At 53.0% G+C, this 17,645-nt stretch overlaps 1 protein-coding gene across 1 annotated transcript; it reads right to left on the bottom strand.

Moving 5' to 3' along the window:
* Positions 1-1,980: 1,980 nt before the first annotated feature.
* LOC140693893 (tripartite motif-containing protein 16-like) lies at positions 1,981-17,394 on the bottom strand. Its single transcript, XM_072957462.1, has 5 exons — positions 16,689-17,394; positions 10,590-10,685; positions 8,660-8,893; positions 6,308-6,473; positions 1,981-2,889 (listed from the first exon to the last, which is right to left on the bottom strand). The coding sequence occupies exons 1-5, from the start codon at positions 17,247-17,249 to the stop codon at positions 2,306-2,308; spliced, it is 1,641 nt and encodes a 546-aa protein (XP_072813563.1). The 5' UTR covers positions 17,250-17,394; the 3' UTR covers positions 1,981-2,305.
* Positions 17,395-17,645: the final 251 nt, after the last annotated feature.

Here is a 17,645-nt window from a genome sequence, read left to right as displayed (position 1 = left end):
ATCCACTCACGAGTGATGACAGGCCATGACAGCCAAACCTGTGAGTGCGCAAGGCCCCCGGGGTCCCCAGCCGAAGCCTCTGCAGGCAGTGCTGGCAGCGCTGGCCCAGAAGGAGCCCAGAGCTCACTGGGCTTTCCAAAACTTTTTTAGAGCAAAACCTGTTTGCAAGTCATATCTTCTGTGAAAGCACATTATGTAACATAGACATAGTGATATTCTTTTAGTGAAAACTTGTAAGTTCAAATGTTGCCTTGTTAGGAAGGTGATCGTTGAGGACAACGGAGCTCTCCTGGCAACAAGACCTTTTGAGTGAGGATAAAGACGACAGAGACTGTCTTACACAGGCTTCAAACTGCACAAATTTTAAATTAGTAGCTGCTCCAGAGAACCCAGCTTCCAGAGAAAACAGTTTGAAATCACTCCTAAATGCTGGCGTATTCAGGATGAAGTGTCTGTGCTTCTCCATTCCTGGAAGTTTCAGCCAGAAAAATAAATGCGTACACACACACACACACACACACACACACACACAATACACACACACATACTGTGTATGTGTATAGTGCGTAAATGTAACAAGATGCTGATAACTGGCAAACACGGGTGAAGAGCATATGAGTGTTCACTTTTCAATTCCTTCAGCTTTTCATAGATTTGACACTTTTCACAGTAACTAATAAAAACACACTGCTAAGATAGGAAAAATGACTGTAACAGACTACACCCTGAAGACAGCCCCCAGCTCACCACTGCAACCACAGGGCCCTTGCACATGCTGGGCAGCCCAGAAAAGAGCTTTGAGGATACACTGGGACAAGTCTCCTTTAGACAGGACTAGCTCACACACTGATCCTGGTACCTGGGAGCTGTAGGATCTCGAGTGAGCTGCCTGGCTTCTCTGAGCCTCCACTTCTCCATCTTACTGATTATGAGGACAGCAGAGATGAAGCCAGATAATAAAAGTTACAGCTGCCTTTCAGGATTAGATCAAGTATGTGAGACCCGTGTCTCTGCTGCTGTTACTGTTACTACCCTCAATTCAACCAAAAGGTTTGCAATACTGTGAGCATTTCCAGCGCCCACGCCAGAGACCCGCAACTGTTAGAGAAAGGTGACCAAAGTCATCACCGGGCTGGTTGGCAGTGACGGTCCCATAAAAGGTTGGGGTGGGGACAGGAATCAGGCTGGGAAGGCGACCACTTCTAACAGGACAAGCCCTTCTGAGACACTTGGAGAAAAGGTGACAGTGGCTTAGCATCTAACCCAGCAGGAAGGCCAGGCCAAGGAGGGGCACCCGGAGGAAGGAGGCCCAAAGTGTCTGAGGATACGAGGGGCACGTTACCCCCAGAGATGCTACAAACTGAGAGGGGCCGGTTCCGAAAGGTCCAAATAAATTAGGATTGTTAATCCCGTGAGGCTGACAGACAGCAAGGAAGCAGTTACACAATCCAGCTTAGCCTTGACTGCACACAGGAGGCCCCAGCCTTGGGAGTCAGAGAGAGATGGAATCCCATCAGTTTGGTGCTAGGGCTGTGGCCTTGGGCAAGCCCTGAGACCCTCTGAGCCCCCACTGCTCCTCATCTGTGGGAGGCACGTGATCGTGGATGCCCTGCAGGGGCGCACAGAGATCGAGGGTGTGAGACACCCCACCCCCACATCTGTGGTTCATGATGTGATGATCCCCTACACGTAATGCCCGTGACCTGAGGGGAAGGGCAGGGTGAGTGGTAGTTAAAGTTCCCCCGGGTTTGAATCCCAGCTCTGCCGCTCACTCATTGTGTGACCACAGTGACCCTGAGCAGGTAAACCACCCCCCTCCCTGCGCACACCAGACCACAGCTTCCTCATCCACAGAGTGGGGACATGCGAACATCTACCCCACCCCGGGGGGGCCACTGTGGGGGTTCCGCCCGCGGATGCAGGGGAAGTACTCAGAACAGAGTCTGGGACTTGGAGAATGAGAGGTGAAGTGAGCGATTTATTGTGCCTCCTCTGCGGTGTCTGATGGCTGTGAAGATGCCCGGCTGCCAGCTCTGGGCACAGTGTGTCGCTCATGTGAGCAGGCAGGAGAGCATCGCTGGAAAAGGATGGGAGGACTTGGGGCCCCGAGGGTTACAACCGACACAGAAGACAGTGAAGCGTGGAGCCCAGGGCAGTGGCCAGAGACCCCTCCCCTCGCTCTGGGACCCCCATGACTTCTAAAGCCAGCTACCACCAGCTGGCCGGGACTTTGTACCCCCAGCCAGCCATAAAAGCCAAGCTGCCACCCCGTCTTTGTGGTCAGCTTGAGTCTGGGACATGGAGTCTAGGGTGCAGCCTCCAGCGAGGCCGGCACTGGCTTCCTGGGCTCCTCTCCCAGATCCACGATCCGGACGGCATTTTCCTTCTTGGAAAGCCAGAAGGCGGGGTAGACGGGCTCGGAAAACTTACAGTCAAACCTGTGGACCAGAGTCATGGCGTCGGGCTCCACGCCGTAAAAGGAGAGGACCCCTCTCAGGAAGTCCACGTAGACTTCCAGCCTCTGGAAAGGGCTGGCCTTGAGCGGGGTCTCCGTGTCACTGTGCCAGGCCCTGAACTCCTTCCCATCCCAGTGGAGGCTCCAGGAGAAGCTGTTTCCAGAAATGCAGCTGTTGGGCTCCTCGCCCTTGCGGTCGATGCCCTTGTAGGTGAGGCCCACGTAGATGCCGGCCCCGGAGAGCTCCAGCTCGAAGTAGTACCTGTGCAGGTACAGGCTGTGCTGGGACAGCACCTGCCGCCAGTGTGAGAACCTGCTGGGGAGGTCCGGGTAGGGGTGCTCCCAGGGCGTGGTGTTGGTCACCTTGCGGTTGTCCTCCTGCAGCCGGAGGTACCTGTGTGCCGTGTCAGGGTCGAAGGTGACGTCACAGGCATCTGAGGGCATACAGAAGGTCAGGGACCGACGGCCAGCTCGGACTGAGCCCTTCGAAGCCAGCCGGCCTCCAGAGCCCGTGAACACATCCATCTCCTGGTCCCCGTCTACCCAGCCGCGGTCCCCGCCCCGGGCAAGAGGCGAGTGAAAACCAGAAAACAGAACACAAGTGTGATGTTGTGATTGACAACGAGAAACACGTATCTGGTCTCTGCAGCCCGTTCCCAGCACAGAGCACCTTGCAATTCATTCCTGAGTGACAAGACCCCTGGGAGCATCTAATATTTGGTCTTTGACCTCAGTTCCTGACACGGAGCTCCTGAAACCCTTGCCATTTCCTGGGTCATAAAAGTGTCTTTTGTTCTACTGAGGCAACTCCAGGCGGGCTCCTGGAGGGGTTGGCTGGTCACCAGAAAGACCAAGTCATGACTAGAAACTTGGGTCCCCAGTCCTAACACTTACTCTCTTGAGAAAGGAAAAGGGCTGGGACTGGCATTAATGGCCACTGGTGCCTGCGTGAGGAAGCCGCCACAAAACCCCAACAGCAGGGCTTTGGAGAGCTTCCAGGTGGGCCCTGGGGACTTCTGACTTCAGCCAAGTCAGGCAGAAGGTGTGGGCCACCTGGGGACCTACTGCTTGGGACTGGCATCTGAGGGGGTTGGGGGGGTCTAGTGGGGTCCATGTCCAGGGAGACAGTGTCAGAACTGAGCTCGACTGTAGGACGACCAGCTGGTGGAGAACTGCTTGGCATGGGGCAGACTCCCCCACACACAGTCCCTCCCCTCAAACAGTCCCCCCAACATATTCTCTTCCTGGTCCCAGAGGACATTAGCACCCCCGTGCACCCAGCTGCTCAAGCCACCCTCGAAGTTAGTTTTGACATTTCTTTTGTCCTAATCCTCCCTCATTTGGTCCCTCCCTGCCACATACACAAGCAGCTGAGCCCTGGGTCCCACCCACTCAGCAGACCACTTCACCCCCATCCAAGCCGCTGCCAAGTCTCGTCCAGCCAGCACAGCAGCTCCATCTCCTGCACCCCACACCTTCTCCCTGGTGGAGCAGGGTGCTGTGGGCTAAATCATGTCACCCGGCCTACATGTCGCCTCTGATGGTGCCCCTGCCCTTGGGATAAAGCAGTGACCCCCAACTCTGGCCTGCACAGCCCTGGGGACTGGCCCTTGCCTGCATCTCCAGCCTCGTCTCCTGCCCTCTCCCCCTTGACCTCCACGCTCCAGCCCCCTGACCTCAGACCCACCCAACCCTGAACCGGCTCCGGGCTTTGGCACAGACTCTTCCCTCCATGATGGGGCCATCGCCCCAACCGAGTCTGAGAGATCCCAACTGATCCGTTCAGGTTGCTGCTGTGAGTCACTCCTCGGAGGCCACCACCCCATCACTGCGTCGCAGAGCACCCCGCCCTCTGAACTGCGTGGTACTCGTCACGATGTGTAATTACTTATTCATGTGTTTCACACGTGTCCTCCTTCTACTCTGTAAGCTCCACATTCTATCCAGGACTCTACCCTGGGCTTCTAGCTCCAGGAAGATGCTCAGTGAACACTGGCCCTGTGAGTCAGCACAAGAATACTCTCACATCTAAGGGGACTCAGGACTCCTTACAGAGTATGTGATGCCATGCCCTGGGTCGAGAAAACCAGAATGAGTCGGGGACACTCGGTTAGTGCCAGAACGCCATGATACTTTGAAGAATGCCAAGGGCAGAATGTCAACGCTCAGAGGACAAAGAGGCGGCTGACAAGTGGCTCCCCACTGGTCACGTTGACAATTTGATGGAACTTGGACCCGTGAAACACTCTGAGTCCAAAAGAGGCTAAAAGTCCGTAGCAATACTCAAAGAAGAAAAGTTACCATCATGTTTGAAAAAGGCTGTGTTTCATTTTTATTTTAATGTTAAGAATAAGGGGTGTCTAGCTCCTCGTGTTAACTGTTATCTGTTTGCAAAACATAGATGTGCGTCTGTCAGGAAGCAGGAAAGGATAAATGTTTTTAAAAACTGTGGAGAAGCCCAGAGGTCCTGGGGAAAATGCAGAGCTGTGGCAAGAACAGGAAGTGGCCATCACGTCATAACCGGAGCAGAGGGGGTTCAGGGGTCAGCCCGTCAGCGGTCACCCCCCGAAAACAAGCAGAAGCAGGGCTCAGTGGCACATGCCGAAGAGACAATGTAGCCACGTGGCCCAAAAATGGCCTTGGCCGCAGAGATGCCATCCTTCCACGAGGAACTGAACCTCCCGCCTTGTTAACCATAACAAAGTGCTGATTAGAAACACAGCCTTTTTTAAAATGCTAACGGACTGGGACAAGCCCACACAATGACAGGACAATGGGCTGGGCGATTCTGGCCACTTCAGACTTACAAGGGAGCCATTTGGTAACTAGCCAGGATCTTCAAAAGGGCCAAGACTGACAAAGGGACTGGACCCAGACTGGAGGAGGCCAAGGAGACAAGGAAACATCTCTGACCCTGGATCGGACTTCTGGCCAGAAAAAGGACATTAGTAAGAACACATGTTGAAACCTGACTCAATTCCACAGGTGGGGGTAACACCCCTGCAGCAGTGCTATTCACTTCCTGGTTTGGGGCCACACCTTGTAGTTACATAAAGTGCCAATGTTTGGAGACGCTGGGTGAAAGGTGTATGGGAGCTCTTGGTGCTGCTTTGGCAGTGTTTCTGTAAGTTTGAAACTGTCTCAAGATAAAAAGTTCAAAATCTGTTTAAATTAGTGTTGTCTTAGTGTGCCACTTAAGGCTGGACCTGAGGCTGCAAGAGCCTGAAAGCTACGTGAGGGGGGCGTGCTGGCTTCCAAAGCGTCACTCGGACCGCCAGCCTGGGGAGGGGCTGCTCACAACTTACACGGCAGGAACTGCTGTCTGGTGAGGGGCTTGGGCTTCGAGGTCCGATGTCTGTGCTCAGTGACAGCCAACACCTAAGTCCTGATGTCGTACTCCTCTAGAAAATCAAGAGCTGTGTGTGCACACCTGTCCAGGTGGGCAGGGGACTCGAAGAAGCCGGGCCCCACCACCACCACTCTTCCCTGGGCTTCCAGTGGGAAGACGGGGCTGGAGACCAGTCATGTCTCAGAGAACCCTGCTCAGTGGCCCATGAAGTAACACGCGCTGAGGAAAGGTGCCAGCCTGACCTGGACTTCACTTGAAAGGACAGGCATTAGCAACCTCAGAAACTAGTCCTGGAGATGCCGGCCAATCGCATGATGTGACTAAATCACGTTCTCTGGGTCTCCATGGTAAAATAAAATCATCAAGGTAAGTGTCTGTTAGCACCACGGTCTAGCAGAAGGATGGTTTTGAAGATGAGGCCCCCCGCCCCAATTCTGCCCTGCCCCGACTCTCTCACTTCCCCCATGGACCGCTCGGAGACACCACAGAGCATGGCTCCTCACCCTCCCTGGAGCTCTCCTGGAGCTTCTCCTTGTAGCTCTGCAGCAGCTGGATCAAGTGCGCGGTGGAGTCCACGATGACCTTGCGCATGCCGGAGAGCTTGTCCTTGAGTCCGATGTAAACACTCGGGAAGGCGCAGTCCTCCGCGTTCTTGAACTTGCAGTACTCCTGCGGGGAAGGAAACACAGCAGCACTTGCCCTGGCATCTGCATTCCTTAATCCAGGCAGCCCTCCTCAATGTTAACCTCCCACATCTGTAAAATGGGCTCCTGGTAACATGCGCTTCACAAAGAGAGTGCAGGTTATGTGTCCAGTTCAGTGTCTGACAACATAGGAAGCATTTATTTGTTTTTTTAAACTGGGAAAGCGGGCTTTTAAAAATCAGGAGACTTTGCTGTACGCCTGAAACTAACATTGTAAATCGACTACACTTCAATTAAAAATAAGAATGAAAAAATATCAGACAAGCCCCAAAAGTAGATAGATAGATAGATAGATAGATAGATAGATAGATAGATAGATAGATAGATAAATAAATAAAAATCAAAGGATACTAGACACCAAGAACAGCTGCAACACACAACCCAGACAGGGAACCAAAGAACAAAATGCTATGCCAACAGCCCAGATGCAGGGAGCAGTCCTGCAACATTCATTCCTTCAGTACTTTTTTTGTAATAACTTAAACACAAGCCACGGTTGGGATGGAGGAGCTGGTGCAGCACTTGGAAGATCGCAGACAAATCCTCAGACAAGAAAGTTTGCTGACTTTTTCTTCCAGGCTCAATCTGATACAGAGTTTTCCCCAATTCTTGTTCTGTGCTTTGGAGTTTGAAATGCTTTTTCATACTAAGCCGTTTATGCTTCAAAACTCGGCAGTGATCAGGATAGTCTGCTTTTAGATGTAACATGTTATCAAAATTCAAAGGCAATTGAAGCACTGAATTGCAGACTGGATACAGCAGAAAACTTAGTGATGGAAACAGTTGTACTAAAATGGTTAGATTAATGGAAGAAAAAGTCCAAGGCAGAGACGTGATAGAAAAATAAACATTTTAAGGCTGTATATAGATTTAGCACCGTATATGATAAAAGTAACACTTCAAATTACTGGTGGACAATACATGTGGTCATTTCCAATGGCTGCAAATTGAGGGAAAAAGAAGTTATGTTTAATTGAACTAAGTTATCCTGTAGTAAAATATGTTTTTGTTAGATTTTTTATGTTAAAGTTACAAAAGATGAAAAAATAAGGAGAAATTATTTATATACTCTTTGCGGAAATGCATGACATATTTCCTTTGCTTTGATATTGAAAGCTGAAGGAACAGGACATCCTTCAGTGTTTCCGTCTCCCTTTCTGCCTGCTGCTCTTTCTCCTAGTCATTACAAGGTTAACGATGCTTATTTTTGGGTGGTGGGAGTGTGGATTGTGGTCCTTCATATTTTTCTGTATTTTCCAAGTGTTTTTTTCACAACAAACATTTTGTTGTAACTAGAAGGGAATTTTTTCGAACATACAATCCAAAATTATTTGTGTTTAGGAATATTAGAGCTGAAGGAGCCTCGGAAATGATTGACTCTGCCTTGGTTGTTTGATAAATGAGGAATTTGAGACCCAGAGAGGTTAAGCGTCTTGCCAAAAACTACACAGCGCTCTACCGATGGACCCAGGATGATGGAATTCACAACCTAGTTTCCTTCCCTGCAGGTTCGTGTCCTTCGGGTCTGGTTCTGAGGGCATGTGGCTTAACCTACAACGAACAGCACGTGTAATGAAAGGCCCCGTCTCCTCTGCTGGGCCGTCCTCAGTCACTCCTCAGTCACCCAGCACACGCAGCCCTCTCTGAAAGGCAGCAGGACTATTCTCACCCCAGCCAGGCCAGCCTCTGCCCAGCAGTCGGGGTGGTCTGTGGAGCACACAGACCTGAGCTCATCATTCTTCATCTGACGTCCTCCCCCAGCTGCTGCAGCTTCATTTCAGGATGAACAAACTTCTCTCGCAGCCAGACACCTGCCTGGCCCTGCCAGCCTCACCTCCCTTCACTCTGTGCCCGGCACCCCCCACCCCATCCTGTGAAAGTCACTTAGCTCCCCAGATTGGCTGTGCTTTCACAAACCTCTCTGCCTTGGTTCTGCACACGCGGTTCCTTCTCCTGGGACGTGACTCATCTTCCACGACCCGGTTCCTGCCGCCCCACTCTGGGAAGCCTTCCCTCCGGTCCTCCTGTCCTCTGCCGAGTCAAGACCTGCTTCCCTCTGTCCCAGAACTCCCTGTGCACCCCATTTATCAAGGAGCAGTCCCCTTCCAAGCAGAGGGTGTCCCCTGGCGTCCGCGGTATGGCTGACAGTACCTCCAGGAACAGCACAGTGTTGCCGATGGCAGAAATCCGCTCCAGCTCCTGCCTGGTCCTCTCCATCTCCGCGCTCCTGTGCTCCAGGTGGGTCTTGATGCTGTTGGCCTGGCCCAGAGCCGCTTGCTCCTTCTCCTCCAAGAAAAGCATCATGTCGCCCTGGGCCTTCCTCATGGCAGCAAGGAGCTCCCCAAACTGCTCCTCAGCCACGGCCTTCACCTCGGACACTGATACCTGGGGGATGGCGGGCAGGGAAAAGCCTGTGAGCCAGGCATCCAGCTGTCTCAAAGCAAACCTGAGAAACCTGCATATTGGGGAGCAATTTTCTATCATAAATGGAAGACTTCATGTTCATATGAATCCTGGGTTCCCAGGAAAAGAGGATGGACTCTCCAGGCTGTAAGTAACTCTTTACCAATCATTAACTTAGTCCCTCATCCATCTGAGGGGAGAGTGAGTTATCTGACCTCTGGGTCCAGCTCTGACAGTCGGGCTGCTCTTTGAGTTTCTGAAATTGATTTTCCTACCGGGGCAAGGTGTGCATGCAGTATACTTTATAGTTATATTTCTTGTGGTACATTAATAATCTGGCTTCTCTGTACCAATCAGCAGCACGAATTCGCCTATCTCTGCATTTCATTATGCCCGGTTAAACTGCCCACTGGGTCTATCTGTGCCAAAAGCACGTCTAATCTTACGGTGTCCGGGCCAGGCACAAAATGTTTAGGGCGTGTGCAGGTGACCACAGCACCTGAGGATTTCAGACCGAGCACACCTGTGCAGAATGGACTGCTACATTCAAAAGTGTATAAAACAAGCTCCACGTGATCCATACTGAGGGTCCGTGCAACGGCACCTGTGCATGTGGGATTCAGCCCTTTCACAGGGTGAACATCCCTTGTAAATGCTTTCAGGCATATCATATTTAGATCATCAATCCGAGTTTTAAACGGTTTCCTTCTCTCTGTGGCGGCTTTAAGTCCTGGTGCTGACAGCTCCCCCGACAGTGTCCAGTTCGAAATGACATTGTTAAGCTTCATGGCAAGGTCCTGGGTACCATCTCCTGTGCTCGCACTCCCTCCACCCCGCTCCACAGCCCAGGGCCCGTTCTCGGCCTGCCTCAGTCTCCTGCACTGCCCCCCGCGCCCATTCCATCCGAAAGCTCTCTGAACGGCCCCTCCAGGTGCCGTTTTCTGTTCCTCTTGGAGTCCTGCTGCCTGTCTAGTCACTTTTTTAATTACATAAAATAGTAACAAATAACAGCCACACAGTGTGTATCATGTGCCAGGCACTGTTCTGAGCACTGCATACATATTATCTCATGGCAACCTCAAAAAGGTAGGTACAGATGGCCCTCTGTATCTCTGGGTTCCACAGTCACAAATTCAACCAACCACTGGAAAATATTTGGGGGAAAATATACCAGAAAGTTCCAAAAAGCAAAACTCAAACTTGCCAAGCCAACAATTATTTACACAGTGTCTACATTAGATCAGCTATTATAAGCAACCCAGAGGTGGTTTAAAGTATCTGGGAGGATGTGACAGGTTCCATGAAAATACGAGGCCGCTTTATATAAGGGACCCGTGCATCCGTGGATTTTGGCACCATGGTGGAGGCTGGGGTTGTCCTGGAACCAGTCCCCGTGGAGACCAAGGGACGACTGCACCATCATGGGCCCCATTTCTTAGGTAAGGAAGCTGAAGCACCACTGAGTTAAGTGCTTTGCCCCAGACCACACAGCTGGGCCCAGTTCTTGTCTCCAGAGCCTGCTCTTTTAACCTTCATTCTACCCGGTCCCTCAGCAGGGGTGAGGCAGGGATCCCCACGGCTGCGCCCCGTCCTACGACCCAACCCGGGGGCGCCTGGCTGAGTGCGCAGCAGCAGTCAGGTGTGCTGAAGCCCAGCAGGGGAGCCCGGCCAGCCTTACCAAGACGGATTTATGGTTGGCTTGGAGCCTGGCGATGGCATTTTCATTCAGCTGGAGCTTCCGCTCCAGGTCTAACTGGGTGCCCCGAAGCTCCACCTGGGAAGAGGAAAGGACAGCGTTACAGAGGAGGGAGCCCAGGGCACGGGGAGGGATCCCAGGGGCAACAGCACCATCGCCCCTTGTCCATCTTAGTCTGCCTCAGAAGCTGCTCTCAGAAGGCAGCTTGGAGAGCCCTCAGCAGAGGCACAGAGGGTCCCCTCCGGGGCTGAGCTCGGCTGCACCAGCTGTTGCGCTGCGCTGGTCATCACTAGACATCTCTGTGCATTACCATGTATCATCCCAACCATGCCCAGGGTGCGTAAATCCATCACCTCCATTTCACGGGTGATGAAATGGGGCCACCTATCCAAGGTCACGCAGTTGTCAGTGGAGTTGAGCCCCGGCCTTCCAGCCTCAGAACAGCGCAGGCGTGGAACTGGGGCGAGGGATCACACAGGTTCCGCTTGGCAGCTGAGACTTTGCAAAAATCACCTTAACGCCTCCACACTTCCATTTCTCCAACCATGAAATGGGGAGACGCTAAAGGGCCTAATTTACGGGGTCACTGGGGACGGGATGAGACCATGCGTGTTTACAGGAACTCTGGACAGTGGCGGGCATGTTGTAAGTGTAATCAACATCAGCGGTGCCCTTATCGCATCGACACTGTCACCGGCATCCCCTGGCTGCTTTCCATCAGGGACCCTCTCTCTCCTGGAGGCCGGCGGAGCGAACCCTCCTGGCCGAGGCCAGTGTCTGCCGAGAACCTTGGGTTCACCTGCTCGGACCCCACCACCCATCTCCTGTCTTGCCTCCTAGGGCTCCCTGAGCACTTTCTGAAGCCTGCCAAGGCACGAAACCCAAGCCTCTGCAGACTTTCAGGCCCCGTCACCTTCCTGGCTGCGGAGGACACAAGGCCGCAGCAGCACAGAGCAGAGCTTTCACCCCTTTAACAGCAGCGTGCACGTGCGCTCGACTGTGAGTCGCTGTGCACGAGCAGCCCTAACTCGAGGGCTGCTCCCCTCCTCCCCCTGGAGCCTGCGGGAATCCCAGGCTCCGGAGGGAGCCCAGGCAGGCGCGGATCTGCCTCACCCTGCAGAAGGCAGGTAACTCTTGCTCAGGCCCTGGGGCACTGAATCAGGGCAGAGAGAGCCCGGGTGACCTCCCACCTAGAGACCTGAGGTTTGGTGCCCAGAAGTGGGTGGCAGGGGAGGCAGCAGGGCCTGGCCTATTCGGGGGCAATCGTGGGGTCTTGGTCTGTCTAAAAGGCCCGCCCAGTGACCTGCTTCATGGTAGTGGGAAAACATGAACTCTTGTTCGAAGGAGATGGAAGACACAGCAGAACCCCAGCAGCAGCAAGCGTGGCTGTGAGAGCATGTTGAAGCGACCGGCCCAGCATGATCCAGGGACCCCCAGACAGTGTCCAGTGAGGGGGCATCTCCCCTCTGTCTGCAGATGCCATAAAAGGAGAAAAGGACTCCGGAGTCTGATGGGGACCTCTGAGTGAGTCACCCCAAGAGCAGGCACTCCCCATTACCACAATAGGTGGGGCCGCTTTGGGAGATCAGTATCTCCAGTTATTCCTGTTCCCAGAAAATGACGGGGTGTCTCCGACCCTGGCTCTGGGGTTTCCCAGGACTTCAGCAGTGCACACACCTCAGGCCAGGGTGGGCCCTGCACCAAAGGACAGCAGTGCCAATGAGTGGGGACGGCTCCACATCGAAGGGCATGGAGAGTCCTGCCTGCATCAGCAGGGTAACAACAGATGTTGTATAAAAGCCATGGCATCGAGGTCCAAACACCTGCCACCCGCTGGCTTTATGACCCTCATCACACTGTGTAGAGTCTCCTCTGGTGCCACAAGGTATGTCAGCAGAATCGTTTTTGCTTCTACCTCCAGGGCAGAGGGGCACCCGGAGGTTGGTGGCCAGGTCAGGAACAGCAAAGGGAGTGAGAAGAGAGGAAATCCCAGTTGGTGTCACTTCCTTTGTGTTTCCCTTCTGGAGAGCCTGCTCTGGGAACGCTAGAGTTCCCCCTCCCCGGGCCGACTCTGTTCCTCGGTCACTGGTCAGAACCCACTATGTGCCAGTCCAGTATATAAGACCCTCCCTGCTCTTGAAACACTTACAGCCCAGGAGAATGTGTAAGAAAAACAAGGTTAAAAGAAGATGTGGTATATTTATACAATGGAATACTACTCAGCCATAAAAACCAACAACATAACGCCATTTGCAGCAACATGGATGCTCCTGGAGAATGTCATTCCAAGTGAAGTAAGCCAGAAAGAGAAAGAAAAATACCATATGAGATTGCTCATATGTGGAATCTAAAAACAAAACAAAACAAAACAAAACAAACAAACAAAAAAAACAAAGCATAGATACAAAACAGAAATAGACTGACAGACATAGAATACAAACTTGTGGTTGCCAGGGGGGCGGAGGGTGGGAAGAGATAGTCTGGGATTTCAAAATTGTAGAATAGAAAAATAAGATTATACTGTATAACACAGGGAAATATATACAAGATCTTATGGTAGCTCACAGAGAAAAAAATGTGACAATGAATATATATATGTTCATGTATAACTGAAAAATTGTGCTCTACACTGGAATTTGACACAACATTGTAAAATCATTATAAATAAAAAAAAGTTTAAAAAAAAAGAAAGAAGAGAAAAACAAGGTTACATAACACTGAGTCCAAGGCATTCCTCAGAAATTCTAGGGGAAATCCTTTTCCTGAATGGCCTCAGAGCACCCGCCTTTTGGCAGCCAATGGGCCATGAACAGTGCTGGTTAGCTGCTCCCCGAACCCTGATGCCTTGTGGCTCTCAGAACTTGGCCCCTGCTCTGTCTGGGGACTGGGTCTGCAGTCAGCACCCAGTCCCGAACCTTCTGGAACGAATGCTGAGGTTGGATACAATGACCTGCCACACATGGACGTCAAGATCTCAGATAGGGCCCAGCTCACGTCTTCCCTCTCCAAGATCCCCGCCCTGGCCTGACTGTGGGGCCTCCCTCCTTGGAACACGCGGCAGGACAGTTGTGTCCCCAGCCCTGTGGAACCCCGGGAACCAGGGACCTGCCCGGCCTTCCTGGTTCGAGCCCACACTCCCTGAGACAGGCAGGGAAGCCTCACACTTAGCCCGTGGGAAATGCTCGATGATGTTTGAAAAACTTGACGAGGAACAGGAATGAGTCACATGCAATTCATGGGTCAGAATAAACAGAAAGGCAGTCACAGAAGGAGTGCAAATTTCCCAAAGCACATGCACACGCACACACACAGCCTCACTTCCACGGCAGTGAGCCTGAGGTCAGGGAAGGCGAGAGGAGTTAAGACCAGCCACTCTTAAAAGCTAAGGGGCCCCAGCCAGTAAGAAGAGTATGGAGGTGCCTTAAAGAACTAAAAATAGAGTTACCATATGATCCACTATAAAATAGATAAACAACAAGGTCCTACTGTACAGCACAGGGAACTATAGTCAATACTTTGTAATAACCTACAACGGAAAAGAATCTGAAAAAGAATATATGTGTGTGTATAATTGAGTCACTATGCTGTACACCTGAAACTAACACAACATTGTAAATCAACTGTATTTCAATTAACAAAAAATGCTAAGAGGCCCCAGGAAGCTGGCCTAGGCAGGAGGAAGAGCTGAGTCCCCACTGGGGAGAGCTGGGCTCTGGAAGCCCAGCAGACAGAACAAACAAGCAAAGAACACCCAGAACGCCCAGATCCAAACAGAGGGTCTGCCCACTGGCCCCGTGAGACAGCGTGGGGCTTCTGAAGGGGCTCAGTCGGCGAGCTGAGTGATCGGCTGCTCTGCGAACCGGATGCAGGGTCCCAGCTGCTCATGTCCTCACGGCTGACCCCTCCAGTCTCAGTCCCCGCTGCACGACAGGCCTGCCTGAGTAACCAGCCCTTAACGCGGTCCACAGTGACCTTCAGCAAGCAGCTCCAGCAGGTCTGGGCTGGCTGGAGGAAAGACTGAGTTTCTGGAGCCTTACTGATGTCTAACAAAACTTGCAAAATAGCCCTGGTGGCAGGTGTAGCCTTGTCGCATACATCAACTGTGTCTTCTGAGCTGGTCTCTTGGGCTCCAAAGATGGGGCAGGGCCATCTAGAGCCTGGCTATACTTACAGAGCGTACCTACTCCCCGCATAGAAAGCAAGGAGACAGGATGGAAAGGCACGAACTCTCACAGGCAGACCAGCGAGCAGAGGCTGTGACCTGGGCCAGCTCCAGGGACCTGGGGCACAGAGCTGCTGCATTGAACCTATAACCTCGAGTGCGTTCAGCACCAAACCGTCCGAGGGCCGGTACCCAGTTGTCTGTGCTTCCCCACACACAGCTCTCCTAAGATGTCTGAGTTTGGGGTTCCACACAAGTCCCCCTGTTCAAAGTTACAGTTACCCTCAGTCTCCATCATGCACCAGCTTCCACTACGTTTCAAATTCACGTTGTACCTGTGCCACCACAGGCACAGAACTTCTGAGAGACAGAAGAAACTGTAAATGGTGGCATTTGCCTCTGAGGAGGGGGATGGGACACCCAGGGCAGGAGGGGGACCTTTTCTGGGTAAAATCCATTGCAGGATTTCACAGAGATAGTTTCTCAATGTGTGCACACATCCCTTTTCCAGTTACATATCATAGAATTCAGATATTACACCCTGAATAAGGGAAGAGCAGTACACTTTGCCTTTATCTTGCTACTCTAAGAGTGGCAGGTTTTGTGTGCAAAAGAACAAACAAAAAGTAAGGCTATAATACCGTGATCTTGGGGTCTTTGCCTGTGTTCCTCCAGTGGGCGGCTTTCCAGAAGCTTCCATCCCTCACTTCCTGACTTAGCCATTTGCAGGAGTTTGGACAAACGCAGTGAAGATGAGGAGTCACCACCTCACTGAGTCATTCGAGGACTGGATGGGGAAACCCACGGAAAGCGTTTAGCAGCTGGCAATGCTCCACGAAGGCGGATTTCCTCAAGGACCCGGGCTGCTGTCCTCTCACCTGTCTGATGACCCAGAGTCTCATCTCGGCTGTGAGTGTGGGGGGTGGGTGGCAGTGACCTGCTCTCCTGACCGGACATTCCCCGACCTTGGAGGTGCTGGGAACAGTTAGCAAGGGGACTGTAGAGCTGGAAAACGTGACTCATTGGCACCTGGAACACAGAGCTTTCCAGAAGAATTCCCACTAACACTGGATGAAATCCAAGGGAGGGCATGGAGGAGGGACCCTGGCAAGTAGCCTGTCCTTGGAAAGCTCCTTCCTCAGCGGCCCAGGGTCCCTGGGCCCAGAAGCTGCCTCGGGCCCCGGCGGCCATGGTCAGTGCCAACAGGGAGCTGCAGGGAGTGTGAACACAAGATGCGTGGGACAAAAGTCAACTGCACTCCCCACTGAGAAAGAAGTGCTCCTGGAAAGTCAACGTATGAGAAACAGCCAGTGACTCCGAGCCCGGGAGCTTCTTCAGGCTCTCGGCTTTTGGGCAAAGGAAAGCCAGTTGTTCTGGAAACAGTTTCCCTATCTGATGGGAATAAAGTCACAGGCTCGGAGAACAGTGTTTCTCAGTCTCTTCTGGTACATCTGTCTGATGAGGTTTACTTCCCCAGGTAAGCCAACCTTGACATTGTACCTGGAGGGAAGTTTCCCATTCTCTGTTACCTCGACACTGTTCAAGCCCTTGGATGTCACGCCCGGTATCCCAGAGGGGCCCTGTCTACTGATCTCTCATTTCAGGTAAAGTGGGGAAGAGAAATTAGGGGGAAGTTTTGTTCTTTGCTCTTGAATTTCTGCCGAAGTTTGCATTTCATTCATTGCCACCCAGATCCAGCCAGAGGGAAACACCTCTGCCCTCAGCCCCGCACCCAAGCACGGGTCAGTCACCGAAAGCTAAGTGAGAAACAGCAGGAGACTGCCAGGAAGAGGAGCGACAGACACGGACAGAGTGGGCACAGGGACAGCAGGACCGAGCTGGGACAGAGTGACCCACTCCAGTTTCCCTGGGCACAGGGTCTCCCCACCTCTCTCTTTTGGGTGGACCCCAGCACTCACCTCCTTGTCCCTGCGGGCAGCGTCCAAGGAGACCGCAGCATGACCCCAGTGCTCACCCTGGCCACACTCCTGGCAGATGCACTGCCCATCGGGGCAGCAGAAGGCGACCAGCGGGCGGCGGTGGGCCAGGCAGATGTGCAGGTCCTGGTCCTTGACGGGCTTGGCCAGCTGGTGGCCATGCAGCCTGCTGTTCTCCTGGTGCGGCCGCAGGTGTTCCGGGCAGTAGTTGACCATGCAGGTCAGGCAGGACTTCACGGCCCTCACCCTGCTGGCCCCGAGGCAGAAGTCACACAGGACCTCCTCCTCCGCCTCCACCCCGGGCCTGCCCGGCCACGCAGAGACTGTCCCCTCTGGGGGGGTCCCCAGGGGACCCATGTCCTCTCCTTCCCCCGGGCTGGCCAACCCAGAGTCTGGGCTGAGCGTGGTCAGCGGGTGAGCGGGGACCCCGGGCAGTGGCCCTGGAGCCATCAGATCCAGCTCGGCCATGTGGAAGGCTCGCTGTCTGTCCATCTGTCTGCCCCTTGGCCCAGGATCCCGCTGCGAGTCAGACAAGGGAACCATGCCCAGATGACTGCAGCTGCTGCAGAGTTTTAACTGTTTCCTCCCCCTGGGGAGCTCACGCAGTCATTACCCCGCTCGAGCTTGGACACCAGCCAGCGGCGGTGACACAGGCCGACCGACTGCTCAGGCTCAGGGTGGCCAGCCCTGCCCCTCCTCCTGCCCAGAACCAGAACTCCGACTCCTGTGTTAGTCAGTCCCCCACAGACTCAGCCCTGCCACCAGGCCCGCTCTGAAAAGACCAGAGATTCCTGAGCTCTGCGGGCAGAAGTTCACTCTGCTTTGCGTGGCCTGACTGGCTCCATTTTTTGTTTTCAGGTTTCAAAGGGACCCAAAATGTAAGGACTTCAGCCACAGGACAGGCTTTCATCCTTTCCCATCTCCAGGAGACAGGCTACA

The sequence above is a fragment of the Vicugna pacos genome, unplaced genomic scaffold (assembly GCF_048564905.1).
Source record: "Vicugna pacos unplaced genomic scaffold, VicPac4 scaffold_20, whole genome shotgun sequence".
Lineage (NCBI taxonomy): Eukaryota > Metazoa > Chordata > Mammalia > Artiodactyla > Camelidae > Vicugna > Vicugna pacos.
Note: the sequence above shows the minus strand (reverse complement) of the source record. Positions and strands in the feature narration are given on the sequence as shown.